The sequence below is a fragment of the Rhinatrema bivittatum genome, chromosome 4, assembly GCF_901001135.1.
Source record: "Rhinatrema bivittatum chromosome 4, aRhiBiv1.1, whole genome shotgun sequence".
Classification (NCBI taxonomy): Eukaryota; Metazoa; Chordata; class Amphibia; order Gymnophiona; family Rhinatrematidae; genus Rhinatrema; species Rhinatrema bivittatum.
In genome coordinates, this window is record NC_042618.1 from 160680618 (window position 1) to 160697122 (window position 16505).

The following is a 16505-nucleotide window of genomic DNA, read 5'->3' on the forward strand; positions in this document are numbered from 1 at the left end:
GTGCTATCAGCAGTGTAAGATAAATGTCAGTTAGGAGGTTCCATCCTGAGTTTACAATTTAAGTGTGAGCAGAAAGAGGTTAAACAACTTACTGGAATTCACACGATAAGGGATAGAAGTGGGATTGGAACCCATCTCCCCACTTTATCACAGATCTGCAACTATCGGACATCGGATTTAACAGCCATATTGAGACAGGTGGAGTAATACAATAGATATGAGCAACCTGGCTTAACTAGACAGGGCTTGTCTACTAGCTCAGCTGAAGCGCTGCGCTTTTATCTCAGTGGTAGAGGCCCTAGGTTGGCGCCAAAAGGTTTCCGTTTCAAATTCAGAGCTATCTGTTTGGAAAAATAGGCACGGGAGAGTGTACAGCGAATGTAGAATCTTCACATCGTGCTTGGCATATTTTTAGTAGGGATATACAGTGTAAGCAGCAAAATCAAACAGCATATCACAGGAGTCAGTGAATACGCAGTAGGTCTGCAGTTGGTTTGTTAGGAGACATTTTTCAAGGCAAAGCCAAAGAAACTATAGCATGCACTGCCTTTCTCACATACTGGCAAGGGAATAGGCAATGAGGAAAATTTCCTACATACCTGAGATGTCCAACTGCTCTGGTGCGCACCAAAGAAAGCAGAATGTAGTCATTCTGCTGACCTTGAAATCTGTCCACTGTTGTCACCTGCAGCGAAATGTGGACATTATTGATAGAAAAAGCAGAACTCATTTCCAGTGAGATTGAATCATGTCACATCAGCAAGAGCAAGTTCCAAGTTCTATCCATGGTAAGCAGATAGCATGGTACCACATGGCACAAGACAACCAGAGCACTGCGCGTAGGAATGAGAGAGAAGAAAGCAGTGTATGCGGTGGGCAGACAGTTCCTCATGGAGCAAAGCAGAAGACTATACAGGAAGCAAGAACTTTCATTTTTGGTTTTCATTTTTTTACATTTTTCCTAGGAATTTATCAGGGATTTTTATGATAAGAACAAAGAGAGGAGAAAATCAGTGGAAAAATGTGACCCATTATTTTTCTGGGTAAATATCAGAGTTTATTTTGGTGGACAAAAGCCAGGACAATAAAACAATATTAAGCAGATTCTCACACTCACCCACTCAACAGCGTCCTACTTCTTGCCTAGTGTATCCCTTTCTCTCCCCACAACCCCTCCAAGAATTTCCCTCTCTCCCCCGTATTTCAACAGCATTCATCTACTAGTGGGGGTTCTGGGCTTCTCTCCTTCAATAGCATTCATCTACTAGTGGGGGTTCTGGGCTTCTCTCCTTCAATAGCATTCATCTACTAGTGGGGGTTCTGGGCTTCTCTCCTTCAATAGCATTCATCTACTAGTGGGGGTTCTGGGCTTCTCTCCTTCAATAGCATTCATCTACTAGTGGGGGTTCTGGGCTTCTCTCCTTCAATAGCATTCTTTCTGAGACTCCCACGTTCTGCAGCAATGCATTTCTGCTTTTGTGTGGGGCCAGAGAGCCTGCCAGGAAACATCTCTGGTGGGCATGGCCTGCTTCAAATGCTTCATTGGTGATACCAAGCAGCATGTACTTTGGCTGCTGGGGGGGGCTTGAAATGTCACATCAGAAACACTTAAGGGGGCAGGACTTGAAATGCTGCAGGTGCTTTGGCTCGCATTTGCTGAAAGCCTTAAGACAATCCATCTGCAGCTCTGGGGCTGCTTTTTAATCATCCTAAACCAATTGTCACTTTTGGAAAAATCCAGGAATTTATGGGTGAAAATCTGTTTAAACTGAAAATGAAGGACCCCAAGTATAGGGAATAAGAGGAAGCAATGTACTGGGGGCAGAAGTGCAGGGGGAATAGCGGGGCATAGTTTGGGAGCAGGCAGGCGGCAGGTTGAACAGCAAGAACAGTGCCCAGGATGGGAGATGAGAGGCAGCAACATGTAAAGGGAGTACAAAATAAGTTGGATGGAAGATGGAGGGCTTGGGGTAAATAAATGAAGGTGATGTAGTGCTAGGACATGGAGACCTCATCATATAAGGCTGAGACAGACTTGTAGCAATGCATGTATAAAGCTATTGACACAGATAGCTCCTGAAAGAGAGAAGGGAGAACAGCCAGAATTACGATCATGGTACAAGCAGGATGAACTGAAGTACAATGAGATAAATTAATTGTGCCCACGATTACATACAGCAAGCCAGGGACAGAGTGAGGCTCCTAATCCTCTGCTCTAACATTTAAACTAGAAGGGTGATGGGACAAGGCTGAGAGGCAAAGAGGTAGGAAGGGTGCCAGGACTAGGGACCTAGAGACGACAAAGCGGATATGGAACCCAGAAGCAGGAGCACAGTATAGAGCTGGGTTTGTGGAAGACAGCACAGAAAAGAGAAATAAATGGGTGGGCAAGAACTCACTTTGTTTGGCCTTCCAATGAAAGGGTTACTCCCACAACGCTGATTGATGACATCACGGATGAGGTGCTTCTGACCATTGTAGGTGGTCAGGATGCTGATTCTGTCTGCAGCATAACCCAGCAGGCGCATATACATAAAAACAGCCACCACATACTCCGCCTCTCCAAGGTTCTGCAGTGAGAAGAAGAATCAATGCCTTATTCATACATGCTGAGAGCTTGAGTGCATATATTTACATTTGTGGGGTGTTGTGCTCTTGTGCTCCAGAGTGATGATCTGAAAATTGTGCCTCAACCTATAACTGGTGCTTTGCAACCAAGTAATTTATCTTTCATAAAGCAGGCACACTGGCTCATTTGCATAACAATGATTTGAGGAACAAACAAGGTTTTAGAGGGAAAATATTTTGTAACACGGTTTATTAGCATTGGGAGTCAAGATGTAGCAGCTTTCTATTAGGGTTACAAAACAGGCCCTGTGTCTTTATGCCACATCTGGGCAAGGAGCCATGAAGAATCATACCCTATTCGCTCCCTGATGAATTGGGGGATTGATGTCCAACACTGGCCGAGGTGCAAGAAGCTCATGGCTCATTATCTATCATGTCAAACTGACTTGGTTCACATGCTTGGGAGTCTAATTCTTAATTGAAGTCATGTGCTTCTGCATGGTGCAGACACTATTTCCTAACAATGACATGCAAGAACAACTGTCTACTCTTGATCCAGAACCTGCACAGTAACAATTACCTCCCTGCCAGCCTTCATCTGTCAGAGAACAGCACTTATGACTTCTGCGCTGGACAGTCCCCTGAGAAATGAACCTATCTTTCGGTCATGATTCTCTTCAGGGCTTTCAAGGAAGAATAAAACCTATTACAGCCATCGGTCACCAAGCAACACTGTTACTTTAAGAGAAATAATGCTTTAAGTTTAAAAGACCATCTCCTTGTGCTTTAGAACTATATACAACAAGTATTAATACCAACTCTGCTCCAAATCAGAAACTTAAGTTGAACCCCTGGTTGAGGTCATCTGCCTGCTTCTAGAAGCTGTAGGGGAGTTCAGGGGACCTGCCTCCTGGCATGCTGGAAGGGCTATCACAGTGGCACTTTTAATTGACAGAGAGCGTTACAGCTTGTTTATTTTTTAAATATTGCACAAGACATAGATTCACTTTCTTTTAAACCAAGGGGCAATAATCAAACTGCCCACATTTATGAAACATCTACAAGTATTTTTCACAAATGGGCTTTGCACCAATAATTCAAAGCAAAAGTAGACCTATATTTTGCTTTATTGCCCCAGGAAAAAGTACTAACAAAGATTTGCACCTGCTTTTGCTGTGGGTAATTTTTCCCTTGGAAATAATGCACATAGATTTTAAAATGTTATCTCTGTCTGTTATTTCCCTTCCCTGACATAAACATGTCTTTGGGAACACCTCCAGACAATGAGGTAAAATTAGGCACATTGTAGAACAAGGGGGCCGATGTAATAAGACCAGCGGCAAAACAGACACTAGTTATGAGCAGAAATCCCCGCATATACGGGAAAATGCATGTACCTAAGCGCGGTAAGCGCCTATGCAATAAGCGGATGCATCTGCACTCAAAATCTGCGCATAAAAGCGAGCAAGCAAATGGGTCTCCCTATTAAGTGAAAGTATGATCCTGGAAAGTATTTTTAATACTTCCAGTAACTGTGCTGCAGAAAACATGGCAAATATTTTCATGGATGCTAATTCACACTGGCATAACAGTGAGATAGGTGTTCAGTTTGGATGGGAGTTAATTAACAATCTTGCTTCTCTCTTCTGGCCATGTATCTGTCTGCCCAGGGAAGTGCTTACCTAAGCTGGCTGCTCGAATGTCTAGAAAAGCGCTTAACTAAGCTAGCCACTCTGAAGCCGAGATAGGCGCTCAGTTAGGTGCTTATCAGGCCACTCATACTCTGTTCGTGGCAGAAAAATCTATATGATGGGGCGCCCAGAAAGGCGCTTAGCTTACCTGGTCACTCAGGCGCTGAGCTAGGCACTTAGCTGCTTGCACATCTGTACGATCGGGCACCCAGAAAGGCGCCTAGCTTCTCTTGCTGCTCAGGCGTTGAGCTTGACACTTATTTGGTCACGAATCTATTCAATCAGGCACCCAGAAAGTTGCCTAGCTAAGCTGGTCAGTCGGATGCCTAGATAGGCTCTCAGCTAGGAGGTTTACAGGACACTCAGGTGCTGACACAGGCCCCCCGAGTCGGCGCTGACACTTAACTCGTGCCCTGACCATGGTGGTAAAAAACCCGCATTAAAAAAACCCCTGCAGTAACGTCACCGCGGCTCCCTGCATTGCCTATGATTAGCTAATCGCCTCCTTTGCATGTCGTTAGCATGCATTCGCGCAGGGAAAAACGCGGATCTGTAAGCGTGTTCGTATGTGCTTTTGTCCCGTGCACAAAATCCTTACTACATCCTCGTATAGGGCTTTGTGTGGGAAAACACGCGTACAAATACACGTACATCTGTGCACAAACCCACGGCAGCTTCAGCGCACCTTATTACATCGGCCCCAATGTGTGTAAATTTACCTGCATTGAGTTGGCAATATCGAAACTGCCCATTTCCACAGATGAAACACAGAGAGCTCCATATTCAGCTGCTGTGCAGCTCAGCTAGCTGGATAACCCTATCTAGTTAACTTAGTCTGTAACCTCATGTTGTGAGCACTAGTGTGTTCCCCTTTCGAGCCTTTGTAACACGATTCCCTTAAAGATCTCTCTTTAAAGCCAATCTTTTTGGTAGCTATCTGCTCCTCTCACTGGATTTCACAGCTCCAAGCTTTGTCTTGCCATGATCCTTTCCTCGTTATCTCTTCCATGGGATCACTTTTCCACCTATGCCTTCCTTTCTTCTGAAGGTCAATTTTGTTTCCCACATCAGTCAGTTTCTCTCCCAGCTTTCTCTTGTGAGTAGTGCAAGAATGAATTCAGGTCCCTACATTTTTTGGATATCTGTAGGTTACTGCTTCGGTATTTATTTATTTATTTAAAATTTTTATATACCGGCATTCATGTTACAAACACATCATGCCGGTTTACATATAACAGGGGTGTACAATGAACAATTGAGTAACCTATTGGTGTGGAAGGAAGCAGTTACAAATAACAAGGTAATAGAACTGGGAGAAGAGAAGAAATGGAGCGTATAACATTAGATGAAGGTATTTACAGGTATCTTGAAGTGACTTGAAGGTATCTTACAGGTATTTACAGGTATCTTGAAGGTATTTACAGGTATCTTGAAGTGACTTGAAGGTATCTTGAAGTGACTAATGATTTTCTAAATCTTATAGACTGTTTGTGCTCTTTGGGGAGCTGTATAAGGGGGACATGAGTTCAAAGTTACTCTGGCACGTTGGCTAAAGGAAGCCATTATCTCAGCTTATGTGCTGAGTGGCAAGAAGCCTCCTGAGTTTGTTTGGGCTCACTCTACAAGAGTGCAGTCTTCTTGGGCAGAGGTGCAGGCGTTTGCCCTTTTGTGAAACATTACCGTCTGGATGTTTTGGCTAAGGAGTCTTGGCCTACGGGACAAGGAGTTCTCAAAGCCACCCTTGCTTCTTCCTACTCAGGTCACTGGGGCTTTGGTACTTCCCACTGTCTAAGGCTTGACTGATGTAGCAGGATGAGATGGAAGGAGAATTCTTCTTATCTGTTAATTTCCTTTCCAGCAGTCCTGCGACACCAGTTCAGGACCCACCTAGGAAACAGGGCTTCTTTGTTCCGGAGTACTATGTGTTTCAGTGTTCACCGCTTACCTGTACATAGTTATTGTCTTCCTCCTGTCCTTTTCTTCTAAATTCAGGATAGGTTGGGAGATGGAAGAGGATTTTCTTCTCAGGTTCAATTTGTCGTCAATTTGGTTATGGGCAATTTTCCATATTTCACAATTATTATTTGGGTCTGATTGGGAGCTTTGTCAGGTGTATACTTGATTCCTACTGGGCTGTACCACACCTAAGCAGTGACGATGATATCACGAAAGGGAAAACAGTGTTCTCTGCCTCCATTTGCTGGTAGGGGGAAATAACCCATCTAAGGCTGGACTGGTGTAGCAGGACTAATGGAAAGGAAATTAACAGGTAAGAAATTTTCTCCATTTACTAAGTCATGATATTTTATCATGGGAGGGGCAAAATATCACAGGAAGTGGTCTTGTGATATTATATCCCTCCCTGACAAAATACTGCAGCAATATTGCCATGCTATTGTTTATTGCAGAAAAACTCCATGATAAACAATAATATGGGAGAGGGGTGGGCACACCTGATGGCAGCCCCCATTGCCTGGAGCCATCATTGGCTTAAAGGACCAAAAGGCCCAACCCCCCCCTCTCCCAAACTACAAAAATGGCCCCTGGGGTACAGCTTTTTTGACCAAATATTGTGCAATATGGCTATATTTTGCCATAAACCATATCTATCGTGCATTAAATGCTGTTTACCATACGTTATAGCCATATAGCAGCTTAGTAAATGACTCTGTAAGCCTGGTCGTCCTGTAGACCTGTCCTAAAGTTAGCCGGATAGACTGATCTAGCTAACATTAGGATAGCCGGGTATAAGAGCCACAGGCCGAAAAAGGGGCCTCAATCTCTTAACACCTTGAAGAAACCTAGACATGTCTGGATTGGCTGCTTTAGAAATACCACCCATCTGTCCTCTGTAACAGGGAATGGCTGCCACCTGAACCTTAAGAGGGCTTAGTCCTGAATTCTTTTCTGATCCTCCCTGGAGGAAAGTTAGAAAACACAGAATTGTGTCCTGCCAAGGAGACTCTGTCCACGCCCCACAGGAGGACTCAAACAAATGCCAAACTTGGAAAGAGGTCACTGAGGTGGAAGACCTCCAGAGTTTTTAAAAAGGTGGATATCACCGAAGAGGAGTAGCCCTTTCTGCACAAATGCTGCCGCTCAAGAGTCAAGCTGTAAGACAAAATGGACATGGATCCTCTATGACCACAGGACCCTGAATCAACAGACCCAGGATGCTCCATCAACAGTTGCATCAGATCTGCATACCAAGGTTTGTGGGGCCAGTCTGGAGTGACCAGAATGACCTGACTGCATTCCAGTTCTACTCAACGTAGAACCCTGCTGATGAGAAGCCACAGAGGAAAGATGTAAAGACGTTCTCCCACAGGCTAAGGCTATATCAAGAAGAGAAAACTATCGCTGACTAAATAATGTGCTTTCAGTGGAAGTTTTAAATGTGTCTTTTTTCCATTTTCTTGATGATTTTTATGCACCTACACTATATAGAACAAGAAGGTTTACTGTCTGAATGTATGTGTATTTAACAAAAATTTTTATGGAGTTGGAGGGAGGTTTCATATACTGTGTAGGTGTCCCCGCACCAATACTTCATCACTAGGGATCATCACTAAGGTTTGATATAATCTGCCAACACAATCGGGAAGCTGGATAAGGACTCTCCTTAAAACCTACCTTAAAGCCTCACAGCCTGCAAAGCGTTTAATTCGCATAAAAAAAATCTTTTTTCATGAACACACAGTCACGGAAGAGTCTGCAGTTCCTTTGGGACTTTCACTAAAAATTATTCAATTTCAAAAAAAATTATACACGGAGGAGGAGGTTGGTTGATGATTATATACTAATGAAGTATTGGTGCGGGGACACCTACACAGTATATGAAACCTCCCTCCAACTCCATAAAATTTTTTGTTAAATACATATACATTCAGACAGTAAACCTTCTTGTTCTATATAGTGTAGGTGCATAAAAATAATCAAGAAAATGGAAAAAAGACACATTTAAAACTTCCACTGAAAGCACATTATTTAGTCAGCGATAGAGTTTTCTCTTCTTGATTTATGTCTAATTATTGAGCATCGCTGATTTTTTGTGGTGTACTCTCTGGATATATAAGGCTATATCAAGGCATTGATGCCTACAGCACTCGCTCCCCTCACCTGCTGAAGAACTGACTGAACTTGGAGTTTTGGTGGATCACCATTAGATCCATTTGCGGAAGGCCCCACTTTCGAGTGAAGAGTCGGAAGGCCTCTTGGCTCAGCTTCCACTCCCCTGAATCCAGAAGATTCCTTCTGAGGAAATCCGCCTGCACATTCTCTTGCCTGTGATGTGGGCCTCAGACAGCAATAGAATATTCTATTTCTCCCACAGGAAGAGCAATGTCATCTCCTGTGAGATTCCATGACTTCTGGTGCCCTCTTGCCTGTTCACATAAGCCTCCACTGTTGTATTGTTGGAGAGAACTTGGACTGCTTTGCCTTTTAGAAGGGGAAGTGTAGCAATGCCAATTGGATTGCTCGTCTCCAAACTGTTGACGGACCATGAAGTCTCCTCCAGAGATCAAAGACCCTGAGCCACTTGATGCTGACAGTGAGTCACCCCCTCTCCCACTCAGTCAGACTTGCATCTGTCATAATCAAGATCCAGAAGGGCATAATGAGGCTGACTCCCTGCAGGAGGTGTGAAGGCAACAACCACCAACAAAGAGATTGCTGTACTGTCAGCGGTAATGGAAGTCTCATCCCCTAATCCTAGGTCTGAGGGGACCAGCAGGTCAGAAGGGATAACTGCAGTGGTCTCATGTGCTCTGGTCCATGGAATCAGATCCAGTGTAGCTGCTATTAACCTAAGGAATTGCAGACAATCCCAGACCGTCAGAATGTGCAGGGACATTAGTTTTTGAACTTGCTGAATCATCTTGCTCACCCATTCTTCCATAAGAAATACCCGGCCAATCTGCACATCGAAGTGTGCCCCCAAATATTCCAGGTTCTGTGTGGGCCGAAGCCTGCTCTTTGCAAAGTCTCTTTCTTGTGGAGTCTATGTCATGGACTCTCTATGCAAGCCTTGTCCTAAGCCCTGTCTAGTAGTGCCCCAGTGAATTCTAATTAGGGTCACAGATAAAGATGTGATGTAGAAAAATTTAATACTCTTCATAGAACTATAAATATTGACAACTATGGACTCCTGAGACTCCAGCTCCTCAGCTTGTAGAGGAGGGTCTCCAAGGGCCAAGCTGGCATGGAAGCTGGTATATCAGTTCTGCAGGAAGGAACACCCTTGGTCAGTTCTTCAGGTAAGTAGCTCAGTGCTCCTCCCCTTCCCAAAAATAAGGCAGGATGTACATGCATTGTTTTACATGCTTTATTTCCAGTCACAAATGCATATTTCACAACTTGCTTCCAGTTAGGTTCTTTGCCTGCCTACTACATACTGTCTGTGGCTTAATACAGCAGGGCATTTAAACAGGCAATTTAGGACACAAAGAAACAAAATAAATAATTTAATTTTTGGCTAGACAGATTCTTCACACTGCAGAACTCCGCTCCTGTACTTTAACTTCCCTTGCCAACTTTCCAGCAGCTAACTACATCAATTATCAAGTGTACAGGGATCCTTCCAGTGATTCATCCTTGGGACCCATCCAGGACACTGTCTTTGTGACATTTTACACCCTTTTCCTCCTCTGCCTCTCCATTAGCAGTTTAAACTTTTACTCCAGCTGTAACCTTCCTAACTGATGTCAGCTGATACACTGGTGTGAATATTTGCACTGCAGTGACAAACTTGATACCTAGTTGCAGTCAGTGCTGGCAAAGAGCTCTGTATCAGAGTCTATGCCAGCATGCTTGATGCAAATGGAAAAGTCACCCGTGGATGGGCATCTTGATGTGCCCAAGGGTACTGAAGTAACTGAAGAAAGTGTTTCAGTGCCTTTGAGGCCTTACTTACATATCTCTGAGACTAATGTATCCAATGCTGAAGAGTGTCAGAAGAACAAAAGAAAAAGAAAACTTTGAAAAGTGCCAACACACCTAACTAGTGATATTATGAAGGAAAAATAAGAAATTCCGAACTGAAAAGGAATCAACATGAAGTGCCAAGAAGATGATAAAAAGCAAAACCAACTGAAGGCCTAAAATGGTCACCATAGCAGTTCTTCTTTCTGATAAAGAAAAACATAACCGAAGGGCAGCAGGTTTATTACGGTGCTGAAAATGCCCTCTCACATGCTCAAAGCTTCCTAGAAGAACCATTAATGTGGTTCATTGTAGCTACTTGTCATCAGAAAATAACTATCTTTTACAGTGGTCATCCATAGAATGAGAGCCAGCGTTTGCACTTCAGATATCAGGGGATGGCTGTGTTCACCCACTCACCTGGTAGAAGTAGGGATTGGGTTCAGACTCTCCCATGCCCTGGAAATCTTCCACATTAATGAGCTGGAAGTCGTACACGAAACCGGCGTTGGCTGCACGGAACTCGGGGAGGAGTTGCACATGGGGCAGGTTACCCAAGTTCTTGTAACGCCAGTTGTACAGGTTACACAAGCTGACCAGTAATAAAACAAAAGTACCATCAGTATTTCTTTCCTTTCTTTCTTTATAGTATGTGTATGACATCTTACAAAAACAACAACAACAAAAAAGAAATGCATGGTCTGTAGTATAATGTTTAATGAAGATGATCAGGGCAACTGAGTTCAGAGGAGGGAATTAGGCACTTACATTGAACAATAATTGTGCTTTTAATTTTCTTCTAAACATAACCAGCAAAGGGGCTTTTTGAACAGCTGATGGGAAGCCATTCCAAAGAAAGGATGCAAGGGAAAAAGTATGTGAAAACAAGGAGCAGCCCATTGACCACTGGGAGTACAAGGGAGAGACTGAAACAGAGTAGAGACAGCATTATGAAATGCAGCAGGATAGAGGGTGAAATCATGAATGCATTTGTAGGTAAGAACAAAGTGTTAGGAAACCTGATCCCAACATAAAACCAGTGCTGTATTATAGAGTGGTACTGGAAATGACGGTCCCCTAAAACAAATCGCAGATATTTTCTGTAACCTGGAAATCTCTGTATGTGAGCGAAAGCATCTGTCAGATTAGACACAGCATAGGCAGTCCCCTTTTTCGAGAAAGGACTAAAGGTGCCCAGGGAAATCATTTCTAATTTTCCCTCTTTATGAATTTTTCAAGACCCCTTTTCTGGAATCAGAAAATACTTTGGAGTAAAATCCCCATCCTGGAACGGGTTCAACTACATTGGTCTCTAAAAGGGAGGAACGCTCCTTCTGCAGCACTTTCTGATACCGAGACATTCTCTAAGCAGGGTCTGCTGGTCAATTGGACATCCAATACTGTAAGTGTAATCTGTACCCCTTTCCTTATTATGCTGAAGACCCACGTGTCTGAGATTACTCTGGGACAACAGTTTACATAAAACCTCAGCTTGCCCCTGTCTGGAAGATATTCTGGCATGGGAACTAGGAACTGGACCATGCTCTCTACTACCCAGTCAAAACCCCATTTGAGGTTTTGATTGGGGTGCTCGCTGTGGCTTAGGGGTCCTCTGCTGCCTCGGGTGGGCATGAAGGACATGTATTGACAGGACTGATTGGATAGAGGACAATGCCTCCTTGGCTGATAGACAAGTCGCTTCAGCCTCATACTTGAGTACCCTCTAGCTGAAGACAGGGGTTCTGGATTGGCTGTGAAGAGTTGCTGAAGCATCACACAGTGTTCACAGATCTGGGCTACCACTTCCTTAACTCTCTCTCTGAAGACATTTTCTCCAGTGCATGGCACATCAGTGAGTCTTTCCTGGACCTGAGGTCAGGTATCTGACATTTTGAAAACATCAAAGGTCGATCTGATCATATGTTTTCCACACTCCATACTCTTGAACACAAGCAACTGGAAATCTCATGCTGCTTTGGGGGAAGCTGGTCAGACACTTCCTGTATCTGCTTCAGCAAGTTCTGCATGTACTGGCCCATGAAGAACTAGTAAGAGGTTATGTGGGCATCAATCATAGCCTCCTGAAAAACCTCTCACCCAAAGGAGCTGATGCAATAAAAGTGCGCTGAAAGCGAACGCTGAGTGTTCAGCAACCGCTTTCCTAACGCGCACCCAGGTATCCCTCTTGGGGGCACCATGCAATATTTAAATTAGGGGGGGGTCACGCTCCCAAGGAGGCGCTAGGGTCGATTCCGCACCCCTAGCGCCTCCTTGGCATCTTTAAAAATGGCGCAGGCCATCCAGTGCTCCTACCATGTGACAGGGGCCGGCCAATGGCACGGATACCCTGGCACATGGTAAGGGCAAAGGCCATCGGCGCCATTTTTATTAGTGGCAGCCGACGGCCCGAGAGCAGGAGATCGCTCCCGGGACCCCCACTGGACCACCAGGTACCTGTAAAAAGGTTTTTTGGGGGGGTCGGGAGGGTGGGGGAAGCTAAGGGATTAGTTTTAAAGGGTCGGGGTGGGTTTTTTGTTTATCGGCTCGGGCGCAGCCGATAAAAAAAAACCCGATCGGGCCGGACAAAAAAAAATCACGATGTGAATTGGAACTGGAATCGGAACCAATTCCGGTTCCAATTCACATCTCTACTACTGACGTTGCCAATGCCCTAATTAAGTGCACTTTCACTTGTCCCTGAAGTGGAAGGCCTGCTTGTTGGTAGCAGAATTCAATACAATCTGCTAACCAGTTGGAGAGAGTCTGCTTGCCCACCGCAACTCCAAGTTTGTTTTTATCAAAAGAAACAAAGAGTTGGGCGGACTTCTTGTGGGTAGTAGTGCAGTCTAAATAAAATGCTAGCTCAGTCCAAGGTGTGTAGAGCTCACTCACCTGGATGAGCGTGAGGCCTTGGAAAGAAAGCGGGCAAGACAATGGACTGATTTAAGTGAAAATCTGTTACCACCTTAGGAAGGAATTTAGGGTGAGTTTGGAGAACCACCCAGTCATGAAGGAACTTTGTGTAAGGTGAGTAGGTCATAAGGGCCTGTAACTTACTTACCCTGCAAGCAGATGTGATTGCTACTAGGAAAATTATTTTCCATGTAAGATATCGGAGTTCACAGGAGTGCAGTGACTCAAAAGGAGAATGCATAAGCCGTGCAAGAACCACGTTGAGGTCCCATGCCACAACCGGTGGTTGTAGAAGTGGCTTAAGCTGTATTAAGCCTCTCATAAATCGACTCACCAGGGGTTTAGCCGTTTTCGGAGCATCCCCTTCTCCTTTATGGTAAGCAGAGATGGCACAGAGGTGTACTCGTATGGAGGAAGTCTGTAGTCCAGATTCCGAGGGGTGCCAGAGGTAATCCAAGAGTGCTGGTGTGGGGCAAGAAAAGGGGTTAAGGTCCATTTGTGTGCACCAGCCTGTAAACCTTTTCCATTTAGAGCAGTAAGAATTCTGCGTGCAAGGTTTACGTGAAGCTACAAGGACTTGAGAGACGCTAGTAGAAAGGTTGAGGGGTTGTAGTACCAACCTTTCAACATCCAGACCGTCAGGGATAGGGTCTGGAGGTTCGAATGGCGTAACTTGCCATGATTCTGTGTTATGAGGTTGGGTGCTGTGCCCAGGTGAATGGGTTCCTGGACAGATAGGTTGAGAAGTATGGGAAACCAGATTTGGCGTGGCCAATACGGGGCTATGAGTATCATTAAGCCTCGGTCCTGTTGTAGCTTCACGAGAGTCTTGCTGATTGACGAATTGGAGAGTATGCATACAGTAGGCCCGTGTTCCAGGGTCAGGCAAAGACATCCATGGTTGGTGCTCTTCGGTCCCTGTGTAGGGAGCAGTAGCGTTCCACTTTGCGGTTTTGTTCGGACGCAAAGAGGTCGATGGTCGGTTGACCCCATCGGTGGAAGATTCTGCTCGCAACAGAAGGATCCAGAGACCACTCGTGGGGCTGGAAACTTCAGCTGAGGCGGTCCACTACTGCATTTTGTGTGCCTGCCAGATAAGTGGCTCGCAGTTGTATTGAGTGCAACAGGGCCCAGGCCCAAATCTGCGCCACCTCTTGGCAGAGCAGATAAGAGTCCGTGCCCCCCTGTTTGTTCAGGTACCACATTGCTACTTGATTGTCTGTTTGAATCAAGACTATCCTGATGGATAGGCAGTCCCTGAATGCATAAAGGGCATACCGCATCACCTGAAGCTCCAGGAAGTTGATCTGGCAGATCGTTTCGGTCTATGTCCAAGTCCCTTGGGTTTGAAGGCCTTTGAAATGGGTTCCCCAACCTAGGTTGGAGGTGTCCGTAGTTAAGGTCACCTGAGGAGCTGGTTGCTGGAAGGGTAGATCTGTTTGTAAGTTGGCCTTGTGCGTCCACCAAGTAAGGGACAAACGAAGTTGACTGTTTATGTGGACAAGTGACGTAAGCGGCTGAGTGGCTTGATGCCACTGAGGCTTTAAAGTCCATTGTGTCAGTCTCATGGCTAATCGTGCCATTGGGGTGACATGGACTGTTGATGCCATGTGGCCAAGCAACTTGAGAAGTTGGCGAGCCGAGGCTGTTTTACAAGTGCGGATAGAGCTGGCGAAGCTGGCCAGCGTTGTTGCACGGTCGTCGGATAAGAACCCTTTAGCTACTGTGGTGTCTAGGTCTGCTCCTATAAAGGAGAGATGGTGAGACAGTGTCAAGTGGGATTTTGGGTAGTTGATCAGAAATCCCAGTGAGTGCAGGAGCCGTAGTGAGACCAAGGGAATCAAGGGACACTTGTCTGAACTGGCTTTTTATGAGCCAGTCGTCCAGATAAGGAAAGATGTGTACTCCCTTGCGGCATAAATGTGCAGCCACTACTGCCAGGCACTTCGTGAACCCTCGGGGTGCCGAGGCGAGGCCAAATGGCAGTACTCTGTATTGATAATGCCTGTGACCCACCACGAATCGCAGGTACTTGTGATAAGGAGGGAAGATTGCAATATGGGCATATGCATCCTGAAGGTCCAGAGAGCAGAGCCAATCCTTTTGATGTAGCGAAGGTAGCATGGTGCCCAGGGACCCATCCTGAACCGTTCCTTGCAAAGAAACGTGTTTAAGACACAGAGGTCCAGAATAGGCCAGAGGCCGCCGGTCTTTTTTGGAATTAGGAAATATCTGAAGTAAAATCCTTTCCTGCTGGGTCAAGGGAACTGGTTGTACGGCCCTGGCATACAGAAGGGTTGAGAGTTCTGACTCGAGAAGTGTTGTGTAATCGTCCCGGCTCCATGCTAGACTGGGTGGGGAGTCCGGGGGTATAGTTGAAAAATTTAGACGGTAGCCGTGGGTTATGATGGACAGTACCCACTGGTCCATGGTAACTGGGCCCCAATTGGTTGCAAAGTGGTAAAGGCGGCCTCCCACTGGGATCAAAGGGAGATGGCTGCTGCTCTCTGGAAAGGAGTCAAAATCCAGTCGCAGGACCAGCTTGTGGAGCTGGCTGTGCTCTAGGTGTCCTTGCTTGGTGTGCATGTCTTCTCGGAGGGGCTCGAGCTAGTTGAGGACGGGATGCGGGAGGATAGGCGGTCTATAAAATTGTTTCCTGGTGTCCCTGGCGCAGAGCCCTGTGGGCTACGGAGGGTACATCTGAGGTGACAGTTGAAAGTTGATGCAGGGTCTCATAATGGTCCTTTAACTGGGCCACTGCGTCTTGGATCTTATCCCCAAATAGGTTTTCTCTTGTACAGAGGAGATCTGCAAATTTGTCCTGCACCTCTGGGCGTAAGTCTGAGGCCTTGAGCCAGGCCCAACGCCTAGCACTGATGTCCGCTGCTGAGACTCTGGATGCCATCTCAAAAGAGTCGTAAGCAGCTCTGACCTCGTGTTTACCTTCCAATCCTTTTTGTAGGATGGAGGTCAAGGTCTCTTGCTGTTGTGGTAAGGTGTCTGCAAATTCCTGGACTTATTTCCAGAGCTTTCTGTTATATTGGGTCATGTATAACTGATATGCTGCTATTTGCGCTATCAACATGGACCCTTGAAAGACTCTATGTCCTAATGCATCTAATGCCTTCTGTTCCTTACTAGGAGGAGCAGAGGAGTGTGGACGGAATCTTTTAGCCTTCTTTTGGACTGATTCCACCACTACAGAATTGTGGGGCAGCTGGCTCTTTTGAAAGCCTGGGGCTTGTTGAATCAGGTATGTAGCACCTGTCTTTCTGTTGACTGGAGGTACAGTACCTGGATGGTCCCACAAGCGGTGCAAGAGGTCAAGCAGTATTTCATGTACTGGTATCGCCATTACCTCTTTTGGAGCATCTACAAATTGTAAGACCTCCAGCATCTTGTGGCGAGCGT

The 16505-nt window shown here is 45.5% G+C and overlaps 1 protein-coding gene across 2 annotated transcripts in view; it reads right to left on the minus strand.

Moving 5' to 3' along the window:
- Positions 1–16505, minus strand: part of AQR (aquarius intron-binding spliceosomal factor) — a 276039-nt gene that overhangs the window by 26343 nt on the left and 233191 nt on the right. For both annotated transcript variants that reach the window (XM_029599025.1, XM_029599024.1), the window contains exons 30-32: positions 10602–10773; positions 2400–2570; positions 600–685 (exon numbers count right to left, since the gene is read on the minus strand). In XM_029599025.1, the coding sequence (XP_029454885.1) occupies positions 600–685; positions 2400–2570; positions 10602–10773 (429 nt within the window). The remainder of the gene's footprint in view (positions 1–599; positions 686–2399; positions 2571–10601; positions 10774–16505) is intronic.